This window comes from Cyanistes caeruleus, chromosome 34 (assembly GCF_971803275.1).
Source record: "Cyanistes caeruleus chromosome 34, bCyaCae1.hap1.1, whole genome shotgun sequence".
NCBI lineage: Eukaryota > Metazoa > Chordata > Aves > Passeriformes > Paridae > Cyanistes > Cyanistes caeruleus.
Window position 1 is genome coordinate 1,568,050 of NC_141735.1, and position 27,763 is coordinate 1,595,812.

At 65.3% G+C, this 27,763-nt stretch overlaps 1 protein-coding gene across 1 annotated transcript; it reads left to right on the plus strand.

Annotated features, from left to right (window-relative positions):
- The first annotated feature begins 146 nt into the window (after positions 1-146).
- On the plus strand, positions 147-27,763 carry PC (pyruvate carboxylase). Its single transcript, XM_086870955.1, has 21 exons — positions 147-194; positions 2,315-2,441; positions 3,509-3,693; positions 4,476-4,641; positions 6,069-6,214; positions 8,109-8,226; positions 8,844-8,995; positions 10,526-10,644; positions 11,786-11,948; positions 12,895-13,077; positions 14,238-14,382; positions 15,545-15,634; positions 16,353-16,574; positions 17,420-17,576; positions 18,649-18,889; positions 19,487-19,736; positions 21,162-21,406; positions 22,592-22,771; positions 24,046-24,294; positions 25,594-25,734; positions 26,320-27,763. The coding sequence occupies exons 2-21, from the start codon at positions 2,315-2,317 to the stop codon at positions 26,566-26,568; spliced, it is 3,528 nt and encodes a 1,175-aa protein (XP_086727081.1). The 5' UTR covers positions 147-194; the 3' UTR covers positions 26,569-27,763.

Here is a 27,763-nt window from a genome sequence, read left to right on the forward strand (position 1 = left end):
CGTGCGTGACAATTGATTGAGCCAATAGCGAGGCGAGGGCGGAAGCGGACGGGCCAATGAGGCGCCGTATTTGGGTAAAAGGGCGTGGTCCCGGTAAATGGTGGGCGGGGCCTCTGACGGGCGGCCAATGGGGGGTCAGGGGGCGGGGTCAGCGGGGCCGCCGGGACTCGGGGGGAAGCGGCGGTCGCGGAGCGGTGAGTGGGCACCACGTGACCTCGCGTATCGCCTGTCGCGACATGACCCCCGCCGTAGAGGACAGCCCTCGGGGGGAGGGGGGGCTGCCCCGCGACCCCCGCGCCGCCCGTGACCCCCCCCAAACACACACGCCCGAATCCGGGACCCCCTACGGGACCCCCTGTGGGGCCGGGGTCCCTCTGTAGGTCCTTAACCCCCCCCATGGGGCCCGGGACCCCCTACGGGACCATTTGTGGGGGCTGGGACCCCCTGCGGGACCCGGGACCCCCTACGGGACCCCCTGTGGGGCCAGAGACCCCCTATAGGACCCTCTGTGGGGGCTGGGACCCCCTACGGGACCCTCTGTGGGGGCTGGGACCCCCTCTGGGCCCCTTTTTGGGGGCTGGGACCCCTTGTGGGGGCAGAGACCCCCTGTGGGACCCCCTGTGGGGCCGGGACCCCCCTACGGGACCCTTTTTGGGGGTCGGGACCCCCCTACGGGACCCTTTTTGGGGGTCGGGACCCCCTGTGGGTCTCGAGACCCCCCCTTCGCGACCCCCTCTATAGGGTCCGGGACCCCAGGGACCCGACCCCCCCCCCCCAATAGGGACCGAGACACCCCCCCCCCCGCGACCCCCCCCCAATAGAGCCCCGGGGGTCCCAGCGCTCCCGGTTCGGCCGCTCGGTGTCCCCAGGGTGTCCCCAGGGTGTCCCCAAGGTGCCCCCCCCGCCCCCCCCGGGGCCGGCCGGACTTTGCCCCCCCCCAGGTCAATGATTCACCGGGGGGGGGGGCGGGAATTGGGGGCGGGGGCTGCGGGAGGGGGCGGGGGGAGCCCGGGGGGGGGGTGGGGGGTGGGGGGGGTCGGGACCGGCGAGGGGCTCCGGAGGGAGGGGACAGCGGGGACAGAGGGGACACGGCACGAGGGGACAGAGAGGGGACAGCGCCGAGGTTTGGGGGGGTCCTCAAAAGTGGGGGGGGTCCTCAAAAGTGGGGGGGGGGGGTCCTCAAAAGGGGGAGATTCTGTGCCTGGGGGGGGGGGCTCGGTGGGGCTGGGGTCGTGCGGGGGATGGGGGAGGGGGGATGGGGGAGGGGGGGTGATGGTGCAAGGGGGCGCCGGGGGGGGTGGGGGGCGGTGGTGAAAGGTGGGGGGGGGTTGTGCAAGAGGGACAGGCCCGGGCAGGACCCCGAGTGTGCGGGGGGGGGCGGGGAGGGGGGGGTTTGGGGGGGATTTGGGGGGGATTTGGGGGTGTTAAAAGGTGTTTGTGCAATGGGGGGGGATTTTGGGGGGGTTTGGGGGTGTAAAAACGTGCTTTTGTAATGGGGGTGGGGGAGTTTGGGGGGGTTTCGGGGGGATTTGGGGCTGTAAAAGGTGTTTCTGCAATGGGGGGGGATTTTGGGGGGGTTTGGGGGTGTAAAAACGTGCTTTTGTAATGGGGGAGGGGGAGTTTGGGAGGATTTGGGGGGGTTCCGGGGGGGGATTTGGGGGTGTAAAAGGTGTTTCTGCAATGGGGGGGGATTTTTGGGGGGATTTGGGGGTGTAAAAGGTGTTTCTGCAATGGGGGGGATTTTGGGGGGGTTTAGGGGGGATTTGGGGGGGATTTGGGGCTGTAAAAGGTGTTTGTGCAATGAAGGGGGGAGGGGAGGGGGGATTTGGGGTGTTTTAGGGGGGATTTGGAGGGGGTTGGGGGGTGTTTGGGGGTGCAAAAGGTGTTTGTGCAATGAGGGGGGAGGGGATTTGGGGGGATTTTGGGGGTGCAAAAGGTGTTTGTGCAATGGGGGGGAATTTGGGGGGGCTTAGGGGGGGTTTGGGGGTGCAAAAACCCCCCGTTCAAGGTGGGGGGAGGGGTGGGGTGGGGGTTTTTGGGGGGGAGCCCCCCGGGCACGGAGGGGATGGGGGGGGGGGGGGAGGATCGAAGCCGGGGAGGGGTCAAAGGTCACTGGGGCAGAGGTGAGCGGGGGGGGAGGGGGGGGCCAAGGGGATTTTTGGTGTTTTTTGGTCACGGGAGAGGTCAAAGGTCACTGGGGCAAAGGTGAGCGGGAGGGGAGGGGGATTCTCCGCCGTGGGGGAGGGGGTTTGGGGGGGGGGGTTTCACTGACCCCCTCTCCCCCCCCCCTTTTTTTCTTTCCCCCCCCCTCCAGATGTTCCAGCTGTGCCGCCCCCGCGGGGGCCGCGCCCTCCTGGGGCTGCGGCTGCTCCGGGGCCCCCCCGGGCGCGCCCGCCCCGTCAGCTACCGGCCCCTGCGCAAGGTCCTGGTGGCCAACCGGGGTGAGAGCGGCTGCCCGGGGGGGTCACAGCCCCCGGAGACCCCCTGAGCCCCCCTGAGCCACCCTGAGCCCCCTGAGCCCCCCTGAGCCCCCCTCGGACCCCCCCTGAGCCCCCCTGAGCTCCCCTCGGACCCCCCCTGAGCCCCCCGAGCCCCCCTGAGCCGCCCTGAGACCCTCTGAGACCCCCTCGGCCCCCCTGAGACCCCCTGAGACCCCCTGAGCCCCCCTGAGCCCCCCTGAGACCCCCTGAGCCCCCCTTGGACCCCCCCTGAGCCCCCCTGAGCCCCCCTGAGCCCCCCTGAGCCGCCCTGAGCCCCCCTGAGCCGCCCTGAGCCCCCTGAGCCCCCTGAGACCCCCTGAGCCCCCCTGAGACCCCCTGAGCCGCCCTGTGACCCCCTGAGCCCCCCTGAGACCCCCTGAGACCCCCTGAGACCCCCTGAGCCCCCCTGAGACCCCCTGAGCCCCCCGAGCCCCCCTGAGCCGCCCTGAGACCCCCTGAGACCCCCTGAGCCCCCTGAGACCCCCCGGTCCTCCTGGAGCCCCCAGTGTCCCTTTAACCCCTCCCCCCGTGTCCCCTTGACCCCGTGCGGTCCCAGGTGTGGTTACCGAGCACGTGTCCCCAAGGTGTCCCCAGGGTGTCCCTGGAGTGTCCCCAAGGTGTCCCCAGGGTGTCCCTGGAGTGTCCCCAAGGTGTCCCTAGTGTCCCCAGAGTGTTCTCAGAGTGTCCCCAAGGTGTCCTGAAAGTGTCCCCAAAGAGTCCCCAGAGTGTCCCTGGAGTGTCCCCAAGTTGTCCTCAGGGTGTCCCCACAGTGTCCCCATGTCCTTGTCCCCATTCCCATGTCCCCAGGCTGTCCCCATGTTCCCAGGGTGTCCCCATGTCCCCAGGGTGTCCCCATCATGTCCCCATCATGTCCCCATGTCCCCAGGTGAGATCGCCATCCGGGTGTTCCGGGCGTGCACGGAGCTGGGGATCCGCACGGTGGCCATGTCCCTGTCCCCGTGTCCCTGTCCCCAGGCTGTCCCCATGTCCCTGTCCCCAGGGTGTCCCCAAGGTGTCCCTGTCCCCAGGTGAGATCGCCATCCGGGTGTTCCGGGCGTGCACGGAGCTGGGGATCCGCACGGTGGCCGTGTACTCGGAGCAGGACACGGGCCAGATGCACCGGCAGAAGGCGGATGAGGCGTACCTGGTGGGGCGGGGGCTGCCCCCCGTGCAGGCCTACCTGCACATCCCCGACATCATCCGTGTGGCACAGGTGGGACAGCTGGGGACATCTGGGGACATCTGGGGACACCCCTGGGGACATCTGGGGACATCTGGGGACACCCCTGGGGACATCTGGGGACACCTGGGGATGGGTGGGGATGGCTGGAGACATCTGGGGATGGCTGGGGACACACCTGGGGACACCTGGGGATGGGTGGGGACACCTGGGGACACACCTGGGGACGGCTGGGGATGGGTGGGGACACCTGGGGACACACCTGGGGACAGCTGGGGATGGCTGGGGACATCTGGGGACACCCCTGGGGACGCCTGGGGACACCTGGGGATGGGTGGGGGCAGCTGGGCACACACCTGGGGATGGCTGGGGACGGCTGGGGACACCTGAGGACACCTAGGGACAGCTGGGGACAGCTGGGGACACACCTGGGGACGACTGGGGATGGCTGGGGACAGCTGGGGACACACCTGGGGACGACTGGGGATGACTGGGGACATCTGGGGATGGCTGGTGACACACCTGGGGACACCTGGGAATGGGTGGGGACATCTGGGGACACACCCGGGGACACCTGGGGGTGGGTGGGGACAGCTAGGAACACACCTGGGGACGGCTGGGGGTGGTTGGGGACACCTGGGGACACACCTGGGGATGGCTGGGGACATCTGGGGATGGCTGGTGACACACCTGGGGACAGCTGGGGATGGCTGGGGGTGGGTGGGGACAGCTGGGGATGTCTGGGGATCCCATGACCCCCCCAGACCCCCCCCGGGGGTCTCCTGGCAGCCCCGTGACCCCCCCGTGCCCCCCAGGAGAACGAGGTGGACGCCATCCACCCCGGTTACGGTTTCCTGTCGGAGCGCGCCGATTTCGCCCAGGCCTGCGTGGACGCCGGCGTTCGCTTCGTGGGGCCGCGGCCGGACGTGGTGCGCAGGATGGGCGACAAAGTGGAGGCTCGGGCCATCGCCATCGCCGCCGGTGGGCACCGGGGGGGCGTGGGGAGGGGGCTGGGGGGGATTCGGGGGGGATTTAGGGGGAGATTTGGGGAGGATTTGGGGGGTTATGGGTGGTTAAAGGGGGATTTGGGGGGTTATGGGGGGTTAAAGGGGGATTTGGGGGGGATTTGGGGGGATTTGGGGGGGTTATGGGTGGTTAAAGGGGGATTTGGGGGGGATTGGGGGGGGTTAAAAGGGGTTATGGGGGGTTAAAGGGGGATTTGGGGGGGATTTGGGGAGATTTGGGGGGTTATGGGTGGTTAAAGGGGGATTTGGGGGGGATTTGGGGGGATTTGGGGGGGTTTTGGGGGGTTATGGGTGGTTAAAGGGGGATTTGGGGGGGATTTGGGGGGTTATGGGTGGTTAAAGGGGGATTTGGGGGGATTTGGGGGGGATTTGGGGGGTTATGGGTGGTTAAAGGGGGATTTGGGGGGGATTTGGGGGGGATTTGGGGGGTTATGGGTGGTTAAAGGGGGATTTGGGGGGATTTGGGGGGTTATGGGGGGTTAAAGGGGGATTTGGGGGGTTACGGGTGGTTAAAGGGGGATTTGGGGGGGATTTGGGGGGTTATGGGTGGTTAAAGGGGGATTTGGGGGGGATTTAGGGGGCATTTAGGGGGATTTGGGGGGGAGTTGGGGGAGATTTGGGGGGAATTGGGGGGTTATGGGTGGTTAAAGGGGGATTTGGGGGGGATTTAGGGGGAGATTTGGGGGGATTTAGGGGGTTATGGGTGGTTAAAGGGGGATTTGGGGGGGATTTGGGGGGTTATGGGTGGTTAAAGGGGGATTTGGGGGGGATTTAGGGGGAGATTTGGGGGGATTTGGGGGGTTATGGGTGGTTAAAGGGGGATTTGGGGGGGTTTTGGGGGGTTATGGGTGGTTAAAGGGGGATTTGGGGGGGATTTAGGGGGAGATTTGGGGGGATTTGGGGGGTTATGGGTGGTTAAAGGGGGATTTGGGGGGGATTAGGGGGGGTTAAAAGGGGGTTTTGGGGAGGATTTGGGTGGTTAAAGGGGGATTTGGGAGGGTTGAAGGGGGATTTTTGGGGGGATTTGGGGGTTAAGGGGGGACTTGGGGGGGATTTGGGGGTTTAAAAGGAGAATTTGGGGGGGATTTGGGGGAGTTATGGGGGGTTTGAGGGAGATTTGGGGGGTTAAAAGGGGGATTGTAAACGGGTATGTCGGGGGCTTTTTGTGGGTCTCAGTGGGATTTTGGGGATTTCCAAGGAATTTTGGGGGTCTCAGAGGGATTTTTGAGCATCTGGGGGGGATTTCTGGGAGTCGCGAGGGCATTTTTGGGAGTTTCAAGGGGATTTTTGTGGGTCTCAGTGGGATTTTTGGGGGTCTCCGGGGATTTTTGGGGGTCTCGGGGGGGGGGTTTTGGGGGTCCCTGACGCCCCCGTGCCCCCCAGGGGTGCCGGTGGTGCCGGGGACGCCGTCGCCGGTGTCGGCGCTGGCCGAGGCTCAGGAATTCGCCGCCCGTGTCGGGTTCCCGGTGATCCTCAAGGCCGCGCACGGCGGCGGCGGCCGCGGCATGAGGGTGGTGCGGGCCCCCGAGGTACCAAAAACCCCAAAACCCCAAATCTCAAACCCCCAAATCCCAAAACCCCAAACCCCAAAAACCCCAAATTCCCCAAAACCTCAAACCCCCAAACCCCAAATCCCCAAACCTCAAATCCCCAAAACCCCAAAACCCCAAACCCCAAAAACCCCAAATTCCCCAAAACCTCAAACCCCCAAACCTCAAACCCCCAAACCCCCAAAACTCCAAAAACCCCAAACCCCCAAACCCCCAAACCTCAAATCCCCAACCCCCCAAATTCCCAAATCCCCAAAGCCCAAAACCCCAAAGCCCAAAACCCCAAATCCCCAAATCCCCAAATCCCCAAAACTCAAACCCCCAAATCCCCAAAACTCCAAAAACCCCAAACCCCCAAAACTCCAAATCCCCAAACCCCAAATCCCCAAATTCCCAAAACCTCAAATCCCCAAAACCCCAAACCCCCAAAACTCCAAACCCCAAAACCCCAAACCTCAAAACCCCAAAATCCCCAAACCCCGTATCCCCAAATTCCCCGGAACTGCAGCGCCCAAAACCCCAAACCCCCCCTGGACCCCAAATCCCCCAAAACTCCAAACCCCATGGAATTACAGCACCCAGGAACCCAAATCCTCCCAGGAACCCAAAATCCTGCAACCCCAAACCCCAAAACCCCAAATCCCCCTGAAACCCCAAATCCCCCACAACTCCAAACCCCATGGAATTGCAGCACCCAGGAACCCAAATTCCTGCAACCCCAAAACCCCAAATCCCCCTGGACCCCCAAATCCCCAGGAACGCCAAATCCCCGCAATCCCGAGTTGCTGGGAGACGAAATTCCCCAGGAATGTCAAATCCCGGAAATTCCTGGATCCCAAATCCCCAGGAACCCCAAATCCGCCTCTTGGAGGACCCCAAAATTGGGGTGGGGGGAGACTCTGGATTTGGGGGAGCCCCGGGGTTGGAGGTACCCCCGGTTTTGGGGTTCCCCCATTTTGGGGGGGGGGGGGGATCCCAGATTTGGGAAGAGCCAGGAATTTTGGGATCCCTGGATTTGGGGGAGGGGAGGGGGCGGGTGAATCCTGGGGTTTGGGATCCCCAAGATTTGGGATCCCCAAGATTTGGGGTCCCCGGATTTGGGGGGAACTCAAGGCAGAGATACCCTGGGTTTTGGGGACCCTGGGTTTTGGGGTCCATGGATTTAAGATCCCTGGAATTTGGGGTCTCTGTATTTAGGACCCCTGAGTTTTGGTCACCCCTGGATTTCGGGGGTCCCTGGATTTTGGACCCCTGGGTTTTTGGGGTCCCTGGAATTTGGGGTCCCTGGATTTTGGAGTCCCTAGATTTAACATTGCTGGGTTTTGGGGTCCATGGATTTAGGACCCCTGGGTTTTGGGGTCCCTGGGTTTTGGGGGTCTCTGGATTTTTGGGGGTCCCTGTATTTAGGACCTCTGGGTTTTGGGGTCCCTGGATTTAGGACCATGGGGTTTTGGGGTCCCTGGATTTCTGGGGGATCCCTGTATTTAGGATCCCTGGAAATTCAGGGTCCCTGGAATTTGGGGTCCCTGGATTTAGGACCATGGGGTTTTGGGGTCCCTGGATTTCTGGGGGTCCCTGGATTTAGGACCATGGGGTTTTGGGGTCTCTGGATTTTTGGGCGTCCCTGTATTTAGGACCCCTGGATTTTGGGGGTCCCTGGAATTTGGGGTCCCTGGAATTTGGGGTCCCAGGAATTTGGGGTCTCTGTATTTAGGACCCCTGGATTTTGGGGGTCCCTGGATTTTGGGGGTCCCTGGAATTTGGGGTCCCTGGGTTTTGGGGTCCCTGGATTTTTTGGGGATCCCTGTATTTAAGACCCCTGTTTTTTGGGGGTCCCCTGGAATTTGGGGAGCCACTTTTTGGGGTCCCGCAGGAGCTGGAGGAGAATTTCTCCCGCGCCACCTCGGAGGCGTTGGCCGCCTTCGGCAACGGGGACCTGTTCGTGGAGAAATTCATCGAGCGCCCGCGGCACATCGAGGTCCAGATCCTGGGTACGGCCGGGGGGGTTTGGGGGGTCCTGGAACATTTGGGGGGTCTCTGGAACATTGAGGGGTTCAGATCCTGGGTACGGCCGGGGGGTTTGGGGGTCCCTGGAACATTGGGGGGGTCCCTGGAACATTGGGGGGTCCCTGGAACATCGGGGGGTCCCTGGAACATTGGGGGGGTCCCTGGAACATTGGGGGGTCCCTGGAACATCGGGGGGTCCCTGGAACATTGGGGGGTCCCTGGAACATTGGGGTGGTCCCTGGCACATCGAGGTCCAGATCCTGGGTACGGCCGGGGGGGTTTGGGGGGTCCCTGGAACATTTGGGGGTCCCTGGAACATTGGGGGGGTCCCTGGAACATTGGGGGGTCCCTGGCACATCGAGGTCCAGATCCTGGGTGTCCAGGTGGATTTTTGGGGTCCCCAGGTCCCTTTTTGGGTTCCCCAGGTGATTTTTGGGGTCCCCAGGTGACTCCCACGGGAACGTGGTCCATCTCTACAAGCAGGACTGCTCGGTGCAGGGCCCTTTTGGGGGTGTCCAGGTGGATTTTAGGGGTGTCCAGGTGGATTTTAGGTGTGTCCAGGTGCATTTTGGGGTCCCCAGGTGATTTTTGGGGTCCCCAGGTGACTCCCACGGGAACGTGGTCCATCTCTACGAGCGGGACTGCTCGGTGCAGCGCCGGCACCAGAAGGTGGTGGAGATCGCGCCGGCAGCGCGGCTGCCCCCGGAGCTCCGCGCCCGCCTGGCCGACGACGCCGTGCGCCTGGCGCGGCAGGTGGGGACACCTGCGGGGTTTGGGGACACCTGGGGACACCTGGGGACACCTGGGGACACCTGCGGGGTTTGGGGACACCTGCGGGGTTTGGGGACACCTGGGGGACACCTGAGTACTCCTGGGGACACACCTGAGGGACACCTTGGGACACCTGCAGGGTTTGGGGACACCTGGGGACACCTGGGGGACACCTGGGGACACCTGGGGACACCTGGGGACACCTGCGGGGTTTGGGGACACCTGGGGGACACCTGAGTACTCCTGGGGACACACCTGGGGGACACCTGCAGGGTTTGGGGACACCTGGGGGACACCTGGGGACACCTGCGGGGTTTGGGGACACCTGGGGGACACCTGGGGACACCTGTGGGATTTGGGGACACCTGGGGACACCTGTGGGGTTTGGGGACACCTGAGGGACACCTGGGGCTCCTAGGGACACCTGGGGACGCACCTGGGGGACACCTGTGGGATTTGGGGTCACCTGGGGGTCACCTGGGGACACACCTGGAGGCTTTGGGGTCACCTGGGGGCTTTCGAGACATCTGGGGACACACCCGGGGACACCTGGGGATGGCTGGGGACACACCTGGGGACATACCTGGAGGATTTGGGGTCACCTGGGGGACATCTGGGGACACTTGGGGGTCACAGGGGGGACCCCAGGAATTGGGGCTGGGGTGCCCAGGAGTTGGGGCTGGGGGGGTCCCTGGAATTGGGGCTGGGGTCCCCAGGAATTGGGGCTGGGGGTGACCCCAGGAGTTGGGGCTGGGGTGCCCAGGAATTGGGGCTGGGGTCCCCAGGAATTGGGGCTGGGGGTGCCCACAGGAATTGGGGCTGGGGTCCCCTGGAATTGGGGCTGGGGGGGTCCCAGGAATTGGGGCTGGGGGTGACCCCTGGAATTGGGGCTGGGGGTCCTCTGGAATTGGGGCTGGGGTCCCCTGGAATTGGGGCTGGGGTGACCCCAGGAATTGGGGCTGGGGTCCCCTGGAATTGGGGCTGGGGGGGTCCCAGGAATTGGGGCTGGGGGTGACCCCAGGAGTTGGGGCTGGGGTCCCCGGAATTGGGGCTGGGGTCCCCTGGAATTGGGGCTGGGGTCCCCTGGAATTGGGGCTGGGGTGACCCCAGGAATTGGGGCTGGGGTCCCCTGGAATTGGGGCTGGGGGGGTCCCAGGAATTGGGGCTGGGGGTGACCCCAGGAGTTGGGGCTGGGGTCCCCGGAATTGGGGCTGGGGTCCCCTGGAATTGGGGCTGGGGTCCCCAGGAATTGGGGCTGGGGTCCCAGGAATTGGGGCTGGGGGTGACCCCAGGAGTTGGGGCTGGGGGGGTCCCTGGAATTGGGGCTGGGGTCCCCTGGAATTGGGGCTGGGGTGCCCAGGAGTTGGGGCTGGGGTCCCCAGGAATTGGGGCTGGGGGTGACCCCAGGAATTGGGGCTGGGGTCCCCAGGAATTGGGGCTGGGGTCCCCTGGAATTGGGGCTGGGGTCCCCGGAATTGGGGCTGGGGTCCCCTGACGGCGGCTCCGGGGCAGGTGGGCTACGAGAACGCCGGCACCGTGGAGTTCCTGGTGGACCAGAGCGGCGAGTATTACTTCATCGAGGTGAACTCGCGGCTGCAGGTGGAGCACACGGTCACCGAGGAGATCACCGAGTGAGCGGGGACCCCGAAACCGCGGGGGGACCCCGAAACCACGGGGGGACCCCAAAAACCACGGGGGGACCCTGAAAACGGCGGGGGGTCCCCAAAACGGCAGGGGGACCCCAAAAAACAGTGGGGGGACCCCAAAAACGGCGGGGGGACCCCAAAAACCGCGGGGGGACCCCGAAACCACGGGGGGACCCCAAAAACCAGCAGGGGGACCCCAAAAACGGTGGGGGGACCCCAAAAACAGCGGGGGGACCCTGAAACCGCGGGGGGACCCCAAAAATGGCGGGGAGACCCCAAAAACAGCGGGGGGACCCCAAAAACAGCGGGGGGACCCCGAAACCACGGGGGGACCCCAAAACCAGCAGGGGGACCCCAAAAACCAGTGGGGGGACCCCGAAACCGCGGGGGGACCCCAAAATGAGCAGGGACCCCAAAAACTGCGGGGGGACCCCAAAAACTGCGGGGGGACCCCCCTTCCTCAGCAGCAGGGTCCCTGCAGGTGTGGGGGATGCTCTGGTTCCCCGGATTCCCCCTGACCCCGTGTCCCCAGTGTCCCCCCGTGTCCCCCGTGTCCCCCCGGTGTCCCCAGTGTCCCCCCGGTGTCCCCCCGTGACCCCGTGTCCTTCGTGACCCCGTGTCCCCAATGCTGGCCCTGCTGTTCCCTGGATCTCCCTGTACCCCACTGTCCCCTGTGTCCCCCGTGTCCCCCGTGTCCCCTGTGTCCCCTGTCCCTCAAACCCCACTGTCCCCCATGTCCCCTGTGTCCCCTGTGTCCCCTGTCCCTGTCCCCTGTCCCCATGTCCCTAACACTGTCCCTATGCTGTCCCCGTGTCCCTGACTGTCCCCGTGTCCCTGTCCCCGTGTCCCTGTCCCCTGTCCCTGACTGTCCCCGTGTCCCTGTCCCCCGTCCCTGTGCTGTCCCCGTGTCCCTGACTGTCTCCGTGTCCCTGTCCCCTGTCCCCGTGTCCCTGTCCCCGTGTCCCTGACTGTCCCCGTGTCCCTGTCCCCGTGTCCCCATGTTGTCCCCTGTCCCTGTGCGGTCCCCGTGTCCCTGACTGTCCCCGTGTCCCTGTGCGGTCCCCGTGTCCCTGACTGTCCCCGTGTCGCTGTCCCCTGTCCCCGACTGTGGCTGTCCCGGTGGCAGTGTGGACCTGGTGCACGCCCAGCTGCAGGTGGCCGCGGGTCGCTCTCTGCCGGAGCTGGGGCTGGAGCAGGAGCGGATCCGCGTCAACGGCTGCGCCATCCAGTGCCGCGTCACCACCGAGGACCCCGCGCGCGGCTTCCAGCCCGACACCGGCCGCATCGAGGTGCGGGACCCCCGGGACCCCTCCCCGGGATCCCCGGGACCCCTCCCCAGGACCCCCTGCCCATGGACCCCTCCCTGGGACCCCTCCCCGGGACCCCCGGGACCCCCTGCCCATGGACCCCTCCCTGGGACCCCTCCCCGGGACCCCTCCCCGGGACCCCTCCCCGGGACCCCCTGCCCATGGACCCCTCACCGGGACCCCTCCCCGGGACCCCCGGGACCCCCTGCCCATGGACCCCTCCCCGGGACCCCCGGGACCCCCTGCCCATGGACCCCTGGGACCCCCAGGACCCCTCCCTGGGACCCCTCCCATGGATCCATCCTGGGACCCCTCCCTGGGACCCCTCCCCGGGACCCCTGGGACCCCTCCCTGGGACCCCTCCCCGGGACCCCCGGGACCCCCTGCCCATGGACCCCTGGGACCCCTGCCCATGGATCCATCCTGGGACCCCCTGCCCATGAACCCCCGGGATCCCTCCCGTGGATCCATCTCGGGACCCCCTGGGACCCCTCCCTGTGACCCCTCCCATGGACCCCCAGGACCCCCTGCCCATGGATCCATCCTGGGATCCCCTGGGACCCCTCCCATGGATCCATCCTGGGATCCCCTGCCCATGGATCCATCCCGGAACCCCCTGGGACCCCTCCCATGGATCCATCCCAGGACCCCTCCCATGGACCCCCGGGATCCCCCCACCCATGGACCCTCGTGGTCTCCTGGTCTCAGGGTGTCTGTAGGATGTCGGGGTGTCTCTAGGATCAGGCTGTCTGTAGGGTTTTGGGCTGTTTTTAGGGTTTTGGGGTGTCTGTAGGGTTTTGGGGTGTCTGTAGGATGTCGGGGTGTCTCTAGGATCAGGCTGTCTGTAGGATTTTGGGCTGTTTTAAGGGTTTTGGGCTGTTTTTCGGGTTTTGGGGTGTCTCTATGATGTCGGGGTGTCTCGGTGCAGGTGTTCCGCTCCGGGGAGGGGATGGGGATCCGCCTGGACGGGGCTTCGGCGTTCCAGGGCGCGCTGATCTCGCCGCACTACGACTCGCTGCTGGTGAAGGTGGTGGCCCACGGGCCGGACCAGCCGGCGGCCGCAGCCAAGATGAGCCGGGCCCTGGCCGAGTTCCGCATCCGGGGGGTCAAGGTGGGGGTTTTGGGGGGTTTGGGGGGGGTCCCGTGTGGGGCACGAGGGGTTGGGGGGAGGGAAATGGTGCTGGAAGGGATTTGGGGGGTCCTGGGGTGACATTGGGGGGGTGTGGGAGGTATTGGGGGGGGTCCTGTGTGGGGCACGAGGGGTTGGGGGATTTGGGGTGGGGTCCTGGTGCGGTTTGGGGGTTTTGGGGGGGGTCCCGTGTGGGGCACGAGGGGTTGGGGGATTTGGGGGGGGTCCTGGTGTGGTTTGGGGGTTCTGGGGGGGGTCCCGTGTGGGGCACGAGGGGTTGGGGGATTTGGGGGGGGGTCCTGGTGCGGTTTGGGGGTCTTGGAGGGGGTCCCATGTGACACGTGAGGGGTTTGGGGATTTGGGGGGGGGTCCTGGTGCGGTTTGGGGGTCTTGGGGGGGGTCCTGTGTGACACGTGAGGGGTTTGGGGGGGTCTTGGGGTGGTGCATGAGAGGATTTGGGGGATTTCGGGGGGGTCTTGTGGGATGGACGAGGGGTTTGGGGGACTCTTGGTGACCCCACCATGCCCTGCACAGGGATTTGGGGGGGTCCTGATGTCCCCAGTGAGGATTTGGGGGTCTCTCAATGTCCCCAGTGAGGATTTGAGGGGTCCCAATGACCCCACCCCAGATCTGGGGCTCTCCTGATGTCCCCTACGAGGATTTGGGGCTCTCCCGATGTCCCCAGTGAAGATTTAGGGTCTCCCGATGTCCCCAGTGAGGATTTGGGGGTCTCCCGATGTCCCCAGTGAGGATTTGGGGGTCTCTCAATGTCCCCAATGAGGACTTGGGGCTCTCCCGATGTCCCCAATGAGGATTTGGGGCTCTCCCGATGTCCCCAGTGAGGATTTGGGGCTCTCCCGATGTCCCCAATGAGGATTTGGGGGTCCCGATGTCCCCAATGAGGATTTGGGGTCTCTCAATGTCCCCAGTGAGGATTTGAGGGGTCCCAATGACCCCACCCCAGATCTGGGACTCTCCCGATGTCCCCAATGAAGATTTGGGGCTCTCCCAATGCCCCCAATGAAGATTTGGGGGTCTCCCGATGTCCCCAATGAAGATTTGGGGGTCTCCCGATGGCCCCCCCGGGTTTGGGGGCAGCTGGGGGGTCCGGCTGCCCCGCTGAGGCCGCGCTGTCCCCGCAGACCAACATCCCGTTCCTGCAGAACGTTCTGGCACACCCGCAGTTCCTGGCGGGCGCGGCCGACACGCAGTTCATCGACGAGAACCCCGAGCTGTTCCACCTGCGGCCGGGGCAGAACCGCGCCCAGAAACTGCTGCACTACCTGGGTGGGGCTGGGGGGCACCTGGGGGCACCTGGGGGCACCTGGGGGACACCTGGGGGGCTCTGGGGGTCACCTGGGGGGATCTGGGGATCACCTGGGGGGACCTGGGGATCACCTGGGGGGACCTGGGGGGCACCTGGGGGCACCTGGGTCAGCCTGGGGGGCTCTGGGGGTCACCTGGGGGGCTGGGGGACACCTGGGGGCACCTGGGGGCACCTGGGGGGATCTGGGGATCACCTGGGGGGATCTGGGGGACACCTGGGGGGCTCTGGGGGTCACCTGGGGGGACCTGGGGGCACCTGGGGGTCACCTGGGTCAGCCTGGGGGGGTCTGGGGGTCACCTGGGGGCACCTGGGTCAGCCTAGGGGGGTCTGGGGTTCACCTGGGGGCACCTGGGTCAGCCTAGGGGGGTCTGGGGGTCACCTGGGTCAGCCTGGGGGGGTTTGGGGGGCACTTGGGGGGCTCTGGGGGTCACCTGGGTCAGCCTGGGGGTCTGGGAATCACCTGGGGGACACCTGGGTCAACCTAGGGGGGTCTGCATCACACCTGGGGGTACCTAGGGGTCACCTGGGTCAGCCTAGGGGGGTCTGGGGGGGTCTGGGGGTCACCTGGGGGGCTCTGGGGGTCACCTGGGGGGATCTGGGGGTCACCTGGGGGCACCTGGGTCAGCCTGAGGGGGTCTGGGGGGCACCTGGGGGTGCCTGTGTCAGCTTGGGGGGGTCTGCATCACACCTGGGGGTCACCTGGGGGGCTCTGGGGGGGTCTGGGGGCATCTGGGTCAGCCTGGGGGTACCTGGGGGTCACCTGGGTCAGCCTGGGGGCACCTGGGGGGGCATTTGGGGGCACGTGGGGGTACCTGGGTTAGCCTGGGGGGATCTGGGGGGGCTTGGGGGGTACCTAGGGAGATATGGGGGCATCTGGGTCAGGCTGGGGGGGCCTGAGGGGGCCTGGGTCACACCTGCGGGGCACCTGGGGGTACCTGGAGGCATCTGGGTCACATCTGGGGGTGCCACCGGGGATTTTAGGGGGGTCCTGGGGGCTCTCAAAGCTTCCTGTGGGGTTTTAGAGGAGCCTGGAAAGGCTGGGAGGGTTTGGGGGGGGTCTCTGTGGGGGTTTGGGGGGTCCCTGGCTGTGTCACCCCCCCCGTCACACCTGTCCCCCCCCAGGTCACGTGATGGTGAACGGGCCCAGCACCCCCCTGCCCGTGAAGGCGAAGGCGGCGCTGGTGGAGCCCACCCCCCCCCCAGTGCCCATGGGTGAGTGGGGGGCTGGCCCTGCCAGAGTGTCCCCAAAGTGTCCCCAAAGTGTCCCCGGGGTGTCACAACGTGGTCTCTGTGCCTTGAGCATGTGCCACCCTCTGTCACTCCCTCCCTGACCCCTGACCCCTGACCCCTCACTGACCCCTCACTGGCCCCTCACTGACCCCTGACCCCCAGCTGACCCCCCACAAGTGCCCCCCGGCTGTCCCCATGCTCTGTCCCCCGGCTGTCCCCACGCTCTGACCCCGTCCCCGCTGTCCCCCAGCTGTCCCCCGGCTGTCCCCCGGCTGTCCCCCGGCTGTCCCCCCGCTCTGACCCGTCCCCGCTGTCCCCCAGCTGTCCCCCAGCTGTCCCCCGGCTGTCCCCCAGCTGTCCCCCAGCTGTCCCCCGGCTGTCCCCCAGCTGTCCCCCAGCTGTCCCCCGGCTGTCCCCCAGCTGTCCCCCGGCTGTCCCCCGGCTGTCCCCACGCTCTGACCCGTCCCCGCTGTCCCCCAGCTGTCCCCCAGCTGTCCCCCGGCTGTCCCCCAGCTGTCCCCCGGCTGTCCCCCGGCTGTCCCCACGCTCTGACCCGTCTCCGCTGTCCCCCAGCTGTCCCCCAGCTGTCCCCCGGCTGTCCCCCAGCTGTCCCCCGGCTGTCCCCCAGCTGTCCCCCAGCTGTCCCCCGGCTGTCCCCCGGCTGTCCCCCCGCGCTGACCCGTCCCCGCTGTCCCCCCAGGAGCGCCCCCGGCGGGGCTGCGGGCGGTGCTGCAGCGGGAGGGTCCCGGGGGCTTTGCGCGGGCGCTGCGGCGGCACCGGGGGCTGCTGCTGACCGACACCACCTTCCGCGACGCCCACCAGTCCCTGCTGGCCACGCGCGTCCGCACGCGGGACCTGGCCCGGGTGGCGCCCTTCGTGGCCCACGCGCTCAGCCCCCTCTGCAGCCTGGAGACCTGGGGAGGTGAGGGGGCGGGGCCGGGGGCGGGGCTTGAGGGGGCGGGGCTTGATGGGGCGGGGCTTAATGGGTGGGGCCTTGGGAGGAGCTTAATGGGGTGGGGCAGTGAGGGGAGGGGTCTAATGGGGTGTGGGAATGGGGAGGGACTTAATGGGGTGTGGCAAAGGGGAGGGACTTAATGGGGTGTGGCAAAGCAGGGGAGGGGTCTAATGGGGTGTGGCAGGGAAGGGGAGGGGTCTAATGGGGTGTGGCAAAGGGGAGGGACTTAATGGGGTGTGGCAAAGCAGGGGAGGGATCTGATAGGGTGTGGCAGTGAGGGGAGGGGTCTAATGGGGTGTGGCAAAGGGGAGGGGTCTAATGGGGCAGGACAGGGAAGGGGCAGGACCTCATGGGGTGTGGCAGAGTAGGGAGGAGTCTAACAGGGTGTGGCTCCTGGGGCGGGGCTTTTGGGGTGGGGCTTTCCCTGTGGGTGGGGCTTGCACGGGAACATGGGGGTGTGGCCAAGAGGGAAAGGCAGGGTTTGAATGGAGGGGCGTGGCTCTCATTTTATGGGTGTGGCTTGCACTCAAGGGGCGTGGCTCTCATTTGATGGGCGTGTCTTGCACTCAAGGGGCGTGGCTCTCATTTGATGGGCGTGGCTTGCACCCAAGGGGCGTAGCTCTCATTTGATGGGCGTGGCTTGCACTCAAGGGGCGTGGCTCTCATTTGATGGGCGTGGCTATAATTTGATTGATGTGGCTCTGCCATGGGGCGTGGCTATAATTTTGTGGGCGTGGCTTGCACACGAGGGGCGTGGCTATGAGTTGACGGGCGTGGCCAGGGGCGTGTCTGAGAGCCGGGCGTGTCCCCAGGTGCCACCTTTGACGTGGCCATGCGGTTCCTGCACGAGTGTCCCTGGGAGCGGCTGCGGGAGCTGCGGCGCCTCGTCCCCAACATCCCCTTCCAGATGCTTCTGCGCGGCGCCAACGCCGTGGGCTACACCAACTACCCCGACAACGTCGTGCACCGGTGCGGGACGGCGAGGGGACGGCGCGGGGACACGGGGACAGCGCGGGGACAGCGTGGGGACAGCATGGGGACAGCACAGGGACAGCGAGGAGACATGGGGACAGCACAGGGACAGCACAGGGACAGCACAGGGACAGCGAGGGGACACCGGGACAGCGTGGGGACAGCGTGGGGACACGGGGACAGTGTGGGGACAGCGTGGGGACAGCATGGGGACAGCGTGGGGACACCGGGACAGTGTGGGGACAGCGTGGGGACAGCACGGGGACAGCGTGGGGACACGGGGACAATGTGGGGACAGCACAGGGACAGCGAGGGGACACGGGGACAGTGTGGGGACAGCGTGGGGACAGCGTGGGGACAGCGTGGGGACAGCGTGGGGACAGCATGGGGACAGCATGGGGACACCGGGACAGTGTGGGGATGGCGCAGGGACAGCATGGGGACAGTGTGGGAACAGCGCGGGGACAGCGTGGGGACAGCGTGGGGACACGGGGACAACATGGGGACAGTGTGGGGACAGCAAGGGGACAGCGTGGGGACAGTGTTGGGACAACATGGGGACAGCATGGGGACACGGGGACAATACAGGGACAGTGTGGGGACACTGCAGGGACACTGGGACAACACAAGGACAGCGTGGGGACAGCATGGGGACAGCGTGGGGACACCGGGACACCACAGGGACGTGAGAACACGGAGGGACAGAGAGGGACAGTGGGGACAAGGAGGGATGAGGAAAGGGGACAGGGGGACATTGGGGACAAGAGGGGATACTTAGGGACACGAGCACAGGGGATGTTGGGGACACCGAGAACGTCGGTGACACAGTGGGACAGGGGGGACACAACGGGACGGGGGGGACACAACAGGACACCAGGGACACAATGGGACAGGGGTGACACAACAGGACAGCGGTGACACAACGGGATGGGGTGACAGAACAGGACAGGGGTGACACAACGGGATGGGGTGACACAACGGGACAGGGGTGACACAACGGGACAGGGTTGGGGGACACGAAGCGACCCCAGCCCCGGGACGTCCCCGCGAGCGCCGGCCGCGTCCCCAGGTTCTGCGAGGTGGCGGTGGCCAACGGCATGGACATCTTCCGCATCTTCGACGCCCTCAACTACGTGCCCAACCTGCTGCTGGGCGTGGAGGCCGCGGGCAACGCCGGCGCCGTGGTGGAGGCCGCGCTGTCCTACACCGGCGACGTGGCCGACCCCGCGCGCACCAAGTACGGCCTGGACTACTACCTGGGGCTGGCCCGCGAGCTGGTGGCCGCGGGGACACACGTGCTGTGCATCAAGGTCTGGGGGGGCCTGGGGGGGTCCTGGAGGGGTTTTGGGGGGTCCTGGGGGGCGTTTGGGGGGTTCTGTGGAGGTCTGGGGGGGTTTGGGGGGTCCTGGGGGGGTTGGGAAAGGGGATTTGGGAGGAATGGGGTGGGGATGGTCCCAGGGCTGGTGGCCGTGGGGACACACGTGCTGTGCATCAAGGTCTGGGGGGGCCTGGGGGGGTCCTGAGGGGGTTTGGGGGTCCTGGGGGGGTTTGGGGGGTCCTGGGGGCCACTCGGGAGGTTCTGGGGGACTTTGGGGAGTTCTGGGGGGCACTCAGGGGCTCCAGGGGGGGTTTTGGGGGGTCCTGGGAGGGTTTGGAGGGTCCTGGGGGGCACTCAGAATGTTCGGGGGGGGTTTGTGGGTCCTGGGGGGCACTCAGGGGGTCCTGGGAAGGTTTGGGGGGCTCCTGGGAAGGTTGTGAGGGAGGATCTGGGGGTGCCGTGGCGCTGAGGAGGATCTGGGGCTCCCCCATTCTCCCAGACCCATCTCTCCATGTGGAGGGGGGGGTGACACAGAAGTGTCCCCAGCCCCCCCTCCGTGACCCCCGTGACCCCCGTGACCCCTCCCCAGGACATGGCGGGGCTGCTGACCCCCGCGGCCGCGCGGCTGCTGGTGGGGGCCCTGCGGGAGCAGCACCCCGAGGTGCCCCTGCACGTCCACACCCACGACACGGCCGGCGCCGGCGTGGCCTCCATGCTGGCCGCCGCCCAGGCCGGCGCCGACGTGGTGGACGTGGCCGTGGACGCCATGTCCGGCATGACCTCCCAGCCCAGCATGGGCGCCGTGGTGGCCTGCGCGCGGGGGACGCCGCTGGACACAGGTGGGGACGGCCGCGGGGGGGTGGCACCGAGGGGTGGAGGGACAGCGAGGGTTTGGAGGGGACAATGAGGGTTTGGAGGGGACACCAAGGGTTGGAGAGCACAACGAGGGTTTGAGATGTCACCAAGGGTTTGGAGGGGACACTGAGGGTTTGAGATGTCACCAAGGGCTGGAGATGCCACCAAGGGTTGGAGGGGACAATGAGGGTTTGAGATGTCACCAAGGGTTTGGAGGGGACACCAAGGGTTGGAGTTGTCACCAAGGGTTGGAGGAGCCACCAAGGGTTTGGAGGGGACAATGAGGGTTTGAGATGTCACCAAGGGTTGGAGGGGACAATGAGGGTTTGAGATGTCACCAAGGGTTTGGAGGGGACAACAAGGGTTGGAGTTGTCACCAAGGGTTGGAGGGGACAATGAGGGTTTGAGATGTCACCAAGGGTTGGAGGGACAACGAGGATGTGTAGAGGACATCAAGAGCTGGAGGGACAGAGTTCGAGTGGCCACCAAGGGTTTGGAGGGGACAACAAGGGTGTGTAGAGGACATCAAGAGCTGGAGGGACAATCAGAGTTCGAGTGGCCACCAAGAGTTTGAGATGTCACCAAGGGTTGAAGGGGACAATCAGGGTTTGGAGGTGTCACCAAGGCCTTGAGGAGCCACCATAGTCATGGTGATGCCACCACAGCCCTGGAGGTGCCACCACCGCCAGGACTTTATTCCCAATCCACGGCACCTCCATCACCACACCCGCACTGTGTCCCCACGATGTCCCCACGGTGTCCCCTCAGTGTCCCCTCGTGTCCCCAGGCATCTCCCTGGAGCGCATGTTAGAGTACAGCGAGTACTGGGAGGTGTCCCTTCAGTGTCCCTGTCCCTTCAGTGTCCCCACGGTGTCCCTGTCCCATCAGTGTCCCCTCAGTGTCCCCTCAGTGTCCCCTCATGTCCCCTCGTGTCCCCAGGCATCTCCCTGGAGCGCGTGTTCGAGTACAGCGAGTACTGGGAGGTGTCCTCATGCTGTCCCTGTCCCCTCAGTGTCCCCTCAGTGTCCCCACGGTGTCCCCTCAGTGTCCCCTCAGTGTCCCCTCAGTGTCCCCTCATGTCCCCAGGCATCTCCCTGGAGCGCGTGTTCGAGTACAGCGAGTACTGGGAGGTGTCCCTTCAGTGTCCCTGTCCCCTCAGTGTCCCCACGCTGTCCCTGTCCCATCAGTGTCCCCTCAGTGTCCCCTCAGTGTCCCCACGATGTCCCCATGATGTCCCTGTCCCCACGGTCTCCCCTCGTGTCCCCAGGCATCTCCCTGGAGCGCGTGTTCGAGTACAGCGAGTACTGGGAGGTGTCCCCATGATGTCCCTGTCCCCTCAGTGTCCCCACAATGTCCCCATGGTGTCCCTGTCCCCACGGTGTCCCCTCAGTGTCCCCTCATGTCCCCAGGCATCTCCCTGGAGCGCGTGTTCGAGTACAGCGAGTACTGGGAGGGGGCGCGGGGTCTCTACGCCGCGTTCGACTGCACGGCCACCATGAAGTCGGGGAACGCCGACGTGTACGAGAACGAGATCCCGGGGGGGCAGTACACCAACCTGCACTTCCAGGCCCACGCCATGGGGCTGGGACACAAGTTCAAGGAGGTCAAGAAGGCCTACACCGAGGCCAACAAGCTGCTCGGGGACCTCATCAAGGTGGGGTGGCCCTGGGGGCTGCGGGGGCCTGGTGGGGCTGGGGGGTGTGGCGGGAGGTGGTGTTTGTGGGGTGGGTGGTCTCTGGGGGGTGGGTGGTGTCCATGGGGTGGGTGGCCTCCAGAAGATCTCTGTGGGGCAGGTGGTGTCCATGGGGTGGGATGATCTCCATGGGGTGGGTGGTGTCCATAGGGTGGGTGGTCTCTGTGGGGTGGGTGGTCTCCAGGAGGTCTCCATGGGGCAGGTGGTGTCCATGGGGTGGGTGGTGTCCATGGGGTGGGTGGTGTTTGTGGGGTGGGTGGTGTTTGTGGGGTGGGTGGTGTCCATGGGGTGGGTGGTCTCCAGGAGGTCTCCATGGGGCAGGTGCTGTCCATGGGGTTGGTGGTCTCTGTGGGGTGGGTGGTGTCCATGGGGTGGGTGGTGTCCATGGGGTGGGTGGTCTCCAGGAGAAGGTCTCCATGGGGTGGGTGGTCTCTGTGGGGTGGGTGGTCTCCAGGAGGTCTCCATGGGGCAGGTGGTGTCCATGGGGTGGGTGGTGTCCATGGGGTGGGTGGTGTCCATGGGGTGGGTGGTCTCCAGGAGAAGGTCTCCGTGGGGTGGGTGGTCTCTGTGGGGTGGGTGTCCATGGGTCGGTGGGGTGGGTGGTCTCCAGGAGAAGGTCTCCATGGGGTGGGTGGTCTCTGTGGGGTGGGTGTCCATGGGTCGGTGGGGTGGGTGGTCTCCAGGTCTCCGTGGGGCAGGTGGTGTCCGTAGGGTGGGTGTTCCACCGAGAGATGACCCATGTGATGACCCCTGAGGTGACCCTGAAGTGACCCTAAGTTGACCCATGAGTTAAGCCAAGAGTTGACCCTGGGGTGACCCAAGGTGACCTCCAGTGACCCCTGGTGACCCTTAGCTGACTCGAGGTGACCCCCGGTGACCCAGGGTGACCCCTGGTGACCCTTAGGTGACCTGAGGTGACCCAAGGTGACCCCAAGGTAACCCCTGGTGGCCCTTAGCTGACTCGAGGTGACCCTTAGATGACCCTGAGGTGACCCAAGGTGACCCCTGGTGACTGGAGGTGACCCTTAGATGAGCCATGTGACCCCTGCTGACCCCTGGTGTGCCCTGGTGACCCTTAGCTGACTTGAGGTGACCCTTAGGTGACCCCCGGTGACCCGAGGTGACCCGCGGTGTGTGTCCCCGCAGGTGACGCCGTCCTCCAAGGTGGTTGGTGACCTGGCGCAGTTCATGGTGCAGAACGGGCTGTCCCGCGCCGAGGTGGAGGCGCGGGCGGACGAGCTCTCCTTCCCCCAGAGCGTGGTGGAATTCCTGCAGGGACACATCGGGGTCCCCCCGGGGGGCTTCCCCGAGCCCTTCCGCTCCCGGGTGCGTCCCAACGGCCACTGGGAGCCACTGGGAGCCACTGGGAGACACTGGGAGGGACTGGGAGGGACCGGGATGGGACTGGGAGACACTGGGAGACACTGGGAGGGACTGGGATGGGACTGGGAGGGACTGGGAGACACTGGGAGACACTGGGAGGGACTGGGATGGGACTGGGAGGGACTGGGATGGGACTGGGAGGGACTGGGATGGGACTGGGAGGGACTGGGATGGGACTGGGAGGGACTGGGAGGGACTGGGAGGGACTGGGATGGACTGGGATGGGACTGGAAAGGACTGGGAGACACTGGGAGGGACTGGGAGGGACTGGGATGAACTGGGATGGGACTGGGATGGACTGGGAGGGACTGGGATGAACTGGGAGGGTTCCCCAGAGGTCGTTGCCATGGCAACAGGATGCTGCAGTCCCTAATGCTGGCTCCAAGTGATATTTGCCATGGCAACAGGGCCTAGAAATGGTGACCGTGGTACCGAGCCATGGCAACAGCACCGAGTGATGGTTACCATGGCAACCAAGCCTAGCAATGGTTTTCAATGGTTGTTGCCATGTCCTGCATCCTGTTGCCATGGTGTCCCTGCCCTGTTGCCATGGCAACGTGCCATTGCCATGGTGTTGCTGCTCTGTTGCCATGTCCCTGCTCGTTGCCATGCCAACACCCGTTGCCGTGGTTTCCCTGCCCTGTTGCCATGGTGTCCCTGTCCCGTTCCCATGCCAACACTCTGTTACCATGTCCCCCACCCTGTTGCTACGGTACCCCCAGCCTGTAACCATGCCAACACCTGTTGCCATGGTGTCCCTGCCCCATTACCATGGTACCCCCAGCCTGTTACCATGCCAACGTTCCATTACCATGTCCCCACCCTGTTGCCGTGCCAACGCCTGTTGCCATGGTGTCCCTGCCCCATTACCATGGCAACACCCATTACCATGGTGTCCCCACCCCGTTACCATGGTACCCCCGGCCCGTTACCATGCCAACACCCGTTCCCATGGTATCCCTGTCCTGTTGCCATACCAACACCCGTCACCATGGTTTCCGTGCCCCATTGCCATACCAACACCCGTTACCATGGTACCCCCACCCTGTCACCATGCCAACACCCGTCGCCATGGTTTCCGTGCCCCGTTGCCATGCCAAAACCCGTCACCATGGCATCCCCATCCCGTTGCCATGCCAACACTCTGTTACCATGTCCCCCACCCCGTCGCCATGGTTTCCGTGCCCCGTTGCCATGGCGACGCTGGCTGCCCGCAGGTGCTGAAGGACCTGCCGCGGGTGGAGGGGCGCCCGGGGGCGTCGCTGCCCCCGCTGGATTTCGAGGCGCTGGGGCGGGAGCTGGGGGCGCGGCACGGGGCCCCCCCCAGCCCCGAGGAGCTGCTCTCGGCCGCGCTCTACCCCAAGGTCTACGACGAGTTCCGCACCTTCAGCAGCACCTTCGGGCCCGTGGCCTGCCTGGGCACCCGCCTCTTCCTCGAGGGGCCCGCCATCGCCGAGGAGTTCGAGGTGCGGGCACCGGGAGGGGACTGGGAGCAACTGGGGGTGGACTGGGAGCACTGGGTGGGACTGGAAGGGGACTGGGAGCAACTGGGGGGGGACTGGGAGCAACTGGGAGGGGACTGGGAGCAACTGGGAGGGAACTGGGAGCACTGGGAGGGACTGGGAGGGGACTGGGAGGGGACTGGGATGGACTGGGAGCACTGGGAGGGGACTGGGAGCACTGGGGGGGACTGGGAGGGGACTGGGAGGGGACTGGGAGCAACTGGGAGGGGACTGGGAGCACTGGGGGGGACTGGGATGGACTGGGAGGGACTGGGAGGGGACTGGGATGGACTGGGAGCACTGGGAGGGGACTGGGAGGGGACTGGGAGCACTGGGAGGGGACTGGGACTTGTGCACACCTGGAACTCCTGGCACAGCCCCTTACACACTCCTTATACAGCCTTACAGTTACACACAGGTTACTCACACTTTACTCGCACTTTACGCGCAGGTGGAGCTGGAGCTGGGGAAGATGCTGCACATCCCTTACACACTGGTTACACACAGTTACAGCTACACACAGTTATAGTTACACACAGTTACAGTTACACAGCAGTTACACACAGGTTACTCGCACTTTACTCGCACTTTACTCGCACTTTGCGCACAGGTGGAGATGGAGCGGGGAAGACGCTGCACATCCCTTACACACCGGTTACACACAGTTACAGTTACATGCAGGTTACACACAGGTTACTCACACTTTACTCGCACTTTACGTGCAGGTGGAGCTGGAGCAGGGGAAGATGCTGCACATCCCTTACACACTGGTTACACACAGTTACAGTTGCACACAGGTTACACAGCAGTTACACACAGGTTACTCACACTTTACTCGCACTTTACTCGCCCTTTGCGCGCAGGTGGAGCTGGAGCGGGGGAAGACGCTGCACATCCCTTACACAGGTTACACACAGTTACAGTTGCACACAGTTACGGTTACACACAGGTTACTCACACTTTACTCACACTTTACTCGCACTTTGCGCACAGGTGGAGCTGGAGCGGGGGAAGACGCTGCACATCCCTTACACACCGGTTACACACAGTTACAGTTGCACACAGTTACAGTTACACACAGGTTACTCACACTTTACTCACACTTTACTCACACTTTACGCGCAGGTGGAGCTGGAGCGGGGGAAGACGCTGCACATCCTTTACACACTGGTTACACACAGTTACAGTTGCACACAGGTTACACAGCAGTTACACACAGGTTACTCACACTTTACTCGCACTTTACTCGCCCTTTGCGCGCAGGTGGAGCTGGAGCGGGGGAAGACGCTGCACATCAAGGCTCTGGCGCTGGGGGACCTGAACGCGGCCGGGCAGCGCGAGGTTTTCTTTGAGCTCAACGGGCAGCTGCGCTCCATCCTCGTCAGGGACACGCAGGCGCTCAAGGTGGGGGTCCCGGGGGGGTTTGGGGGGTCCCGGGGGGGTTTTGGGGGGTCCCGGGGGGTTTTGGGGGTCCCGGGGGGTTTTTAGGGTGGGTTCCAGTGGATTTTGGGGGGCTTCGAGTGCGCTCCATCCTCGTCAGGGACACGCAGGTGCTCAAGGTGGGGGGTCCGGAGGGTTTTTGGGGGTCAGGGGTGTTTTTGAGGGGGTCCGGGGGGTTTTGGGGGGGTTTCCAGTGGATTTGGGGGGTTCCAGTGGGTTCGGGAAGGTTCCGTTGTGTTTGGGGGTGTTTGAGTTGATTGGGGCGGGGGATTCTGAGGGACTTTTGAGGGTTCTGAGGGATTTTTGGGGGATTCTGAGGAGATTTGGGGGGGCTCAGTGGTTTTTTTCAGGGGTTCAAGGCAGTTTTGGGGGGCTTTGAGGAGCTTTTGGAGCGCTCTGAGCAGATTCAGGGGCGTCCGAGGGAGTTTGGAGTCACACGGGGAGAATCCTCGAGGAGCTCCGGGGACCCCAGGGGTGACTTTGTGGGGACACGAGGTGACACCGGAACCTCTGTAGCCACCCCTGACCCCCCGTTTTTCCCCCCCCCAGGAGATGCACGTGCACCCCAAGGCCGAGAAGGGGGCCAAGGGCCAGGTGGGGGCCCCCATGCCGGGGGAGGTGGTGGAGGTCCGGGTCAAGGAGGGGGCCACGGTGGCCAAGGGGGACCCCCTGTGCGTCCTCAGCGCCATGAAGATGGAGACGGTGGTGACGGCGCCCGTGGGGGGCAAAGTCACCAAGCTCCACGTGCGCCCCGGGCTCAGCCTGGAGGGCGAGGACCTCATCGCCGTCATCGAGTAGTTTTGGGGGGGTTCCCCCCCTCCCCCCCAAAAAAATCCCCCCTCAAATAACCCCAAAAACTCCCCCGGAAACGGCCTCGCGAAAATGGGACGTGGCCCCTTTAAGAGCCCCCCCCCACCCCCGGTGTGGCGCCCCCTGCTGGGGGCTGGGCGGTACAAGGCCTTAATTGGGGGGGCGTGTCTTAATTAGGGGGGGCCACGTCTTAATTAGGGGGTGCCCTGTGAAGGGGGGGACGCCTCATATTTTGGGGGGGAGGGGACCCCAATTTGGGGGGGGGTCACTCATTGGGGCGGGGGGGTCTCTTTTTTTGGGCGGTACGATCCATTTTGGGGGGGGGGGGACACACCCAATTATTGGGGGCCCCCCCCCCATTTTTTGGGCATTTCACCCCAGATTTGGGGGCTGAAACATTTTGGGGGGGGGAGGGGTGCTGGAGCAGAGTTTGGGGGGGGTCACCCCCTTTTGGGGGAGGGGATTCATGTCCTTTGGGCCCCCCCCCCGCGATTTTGTCCCCCCCCCCCATTTTGAGCCGCCCTCCCCCCCCCCCCCCACTTTTTGGGGTCTCCCCCCATTTTTGGGGGTCCCCTCGCACCTTGGGGGGTCCCCCCCTCCCCCATCCCTGCCAAGCTGCCTTAGGGGGATCTGGAGGATTTGGGGGGGGGAAGGGTCGGGTGGGTGTGGCCGCCCCTCCCCCCTCCCCCCACCCCCCCCGCTTTTGCCAAACGCCCCCGGGGGTGGGGGAGGGGAGGGGGCGGAGCCTGTGACCAAAGGGGGGGCGGGAATTGAACTGGACTTTGTGGGGGGAGGGGCCGCCCCTCCCCCCCCTCCCTGCGGGGAACAAACTGGAGAGGGAGGGGCCGCCCCTCCCCCACTCCCCCCCATCCCCCATCCCCCCACTCCCGGGGGGCCCCGGGCAATAAAAACTGGACTAACGACACCTGTGGTGTGGGGGAGGGGCTGCCGTGACCCCCACGTGACCCCCACGTGACCCCCAAGGTGTGACCAGCGCCGCCTCCGGGCGCTTTTATGGAGGGGGCGTGGCCTCCATCACGAGGGGCGTGGTCAGTGATCACAGAGGGGCTTTAATTCCTGGGAACCCCTCCCAGCCCCCAAAGAGGGCGTGGCTTTGACCCCAAATGTCCCGCCTGACCCCAAAAGGGGCGTGTCCTAACTCAATGGCCGTGGCCTTCTTTCC